The sequence below is a fragment of the Sinocyclocheilus grahami genome, unplaced genomic scaffold, assembly GCF_001515645.1.
Source record: "Sinocyclocheilus grahami isolate Dianchi unplaced genomic scaffold, SAMN03320097.WGS_v1.1 scaffold166.1, whole genome shotgun sequence".
Taxonomy (NCBI): Eukaryota; Metazoa; Chordata; class Actinopteri; order Cypriniformes; family Cyprinidae; genus Sinocyclocheilus; species Sinocyclocheilus grahami.
This window is the reverse complement of record NW_015505345.1, coordinates 1,114,597-1,115,837: the sequence shown is the minus strand read 5'-3', so window position 1 is coordinate 1,115,837 and position 1,241 is coordinate 1,114,597. Positions and strand designations below refer to the sequence as shown.

Below are 1,241 nucleotides of genomic sequence, written 5' to 3'. Positions count from 1 at the left end.
GGCCACCAGCCTGTCTTTCTCCAGCATCAAGAACTCCTCATGTTGTTGCACTGCCTCAAAGTTTTCAAGGAGGAAGCTCCATGCTTTGGCGACAATTTCAGGGCAGCCATGGATCTCGCCAAACTCAAGGATTCCCAAGCAGTTTGTGGCATCTATCTGGTGCTGCAAATATCGACTGCATACAGTACGGATGGTGTGGAACTGGAGCTGGCTGGATGTGCAGATGAGTCCCTCAACATTGTTTTTATTGATGGTGAGTTTCCCCGTATAAGCAAAGTCCAACAAGGATGACAACACATTGGGATCTACATCATGAAACTCGACACGAGCAGCAATGCTCTCCACAAAATCTCCTGAGAGCATGGAACGGAAGTAGTGGCTGCAGAGTGCAAGGATTCCCCGGTGACAGGGGAAATCTTGTCCACCAGCGCTCAAGGTGACATCCACAAGTTTGGGTTGAGAACAGAGGGAGCGCAGGCCCTCTAAGATGCTCTGGGGATGGGAAGAGAGGCAGAAGTCTAGATCGTCTATATTACGCACCATGACGACACTTTGACCTATGGCCTTAATGCATTCAGGGCCAGCCAACAGATGTTTTCAGTGTTTACCTACATAGGACAAGACAAATGGGTATAATCAGTCACATGCAATCCGATTGCGACATTCATGATCATAGCAATGTGGAGCCTCTCATTTTCAGCCTTTCTGCTTGGTAACAGAACATTTCAGAAACAAATTGGAAGAGAATGAAGTCATGTTAGCACATCAATATCAGTCAAATTATCAGACGATTATCGCCGGAGTTAAAAACAGGTTCTTGCCAAAGACAACATATCTGCACACTGGGAGAGTATAATTCTGAGAATGAAATTTATTACCATTCAAGATTCATTTCTTTGCCTGAGAGAGAATTTGCACACAAAACACATCACTGGCAAAACAACAGTGGATGTTAAACAATTCTTTATAACACAACAAAACATGAACTGAACTTACCTGCTCGTGAATGAAAGCAGAAATCATACATTATTCACAGTTCTTGTTTAGAAGGCAGACTTTTCTGTTGCTGCTGTCTAAGATGGGGGACACTCTGTCTTTTGCAGAGTCACTAGGACAGCATGCTTGTCTTTCACACTGCTATTTTTAGGCCAGTCATTCTGGGGGGGGGGGGCTATACTCAGAATCTAAATAGTACTGTTAAGCTCCCACCTGCTCTTAAAGAGATACACACAACTTTCTGT

General features: G+C 44.3%; 1 protein-coding gene across 1 annotated transcript in view; it reads right to left on the bottom strand.

The window, feature by feature from the left end:
* Positions 1-1,231, bottom strand: part of LOC107593185 (kelch-like protein 30) — a 7,624-nt gene extending 6,393 nt beyond the window's left edge. The window contains exons 1-2 of the mRNA XM_016282796.1: positions 997-1,231; positions 11-608 (exon numbers count right to left, since the gene is read on the bottom strand). Of these exons, the coding sequence (XP_016138282.1) occupies positions 11-543 (533 nt within the window). The 5' untranslated portion in view covers positions 544-608; positions 997-1,231. The remainder of the gene's footprint in view (positions 1-10; positions 609-996) is intronic.
* Positions 1,232-1,241: the final 10 nt, after the last annotated feature.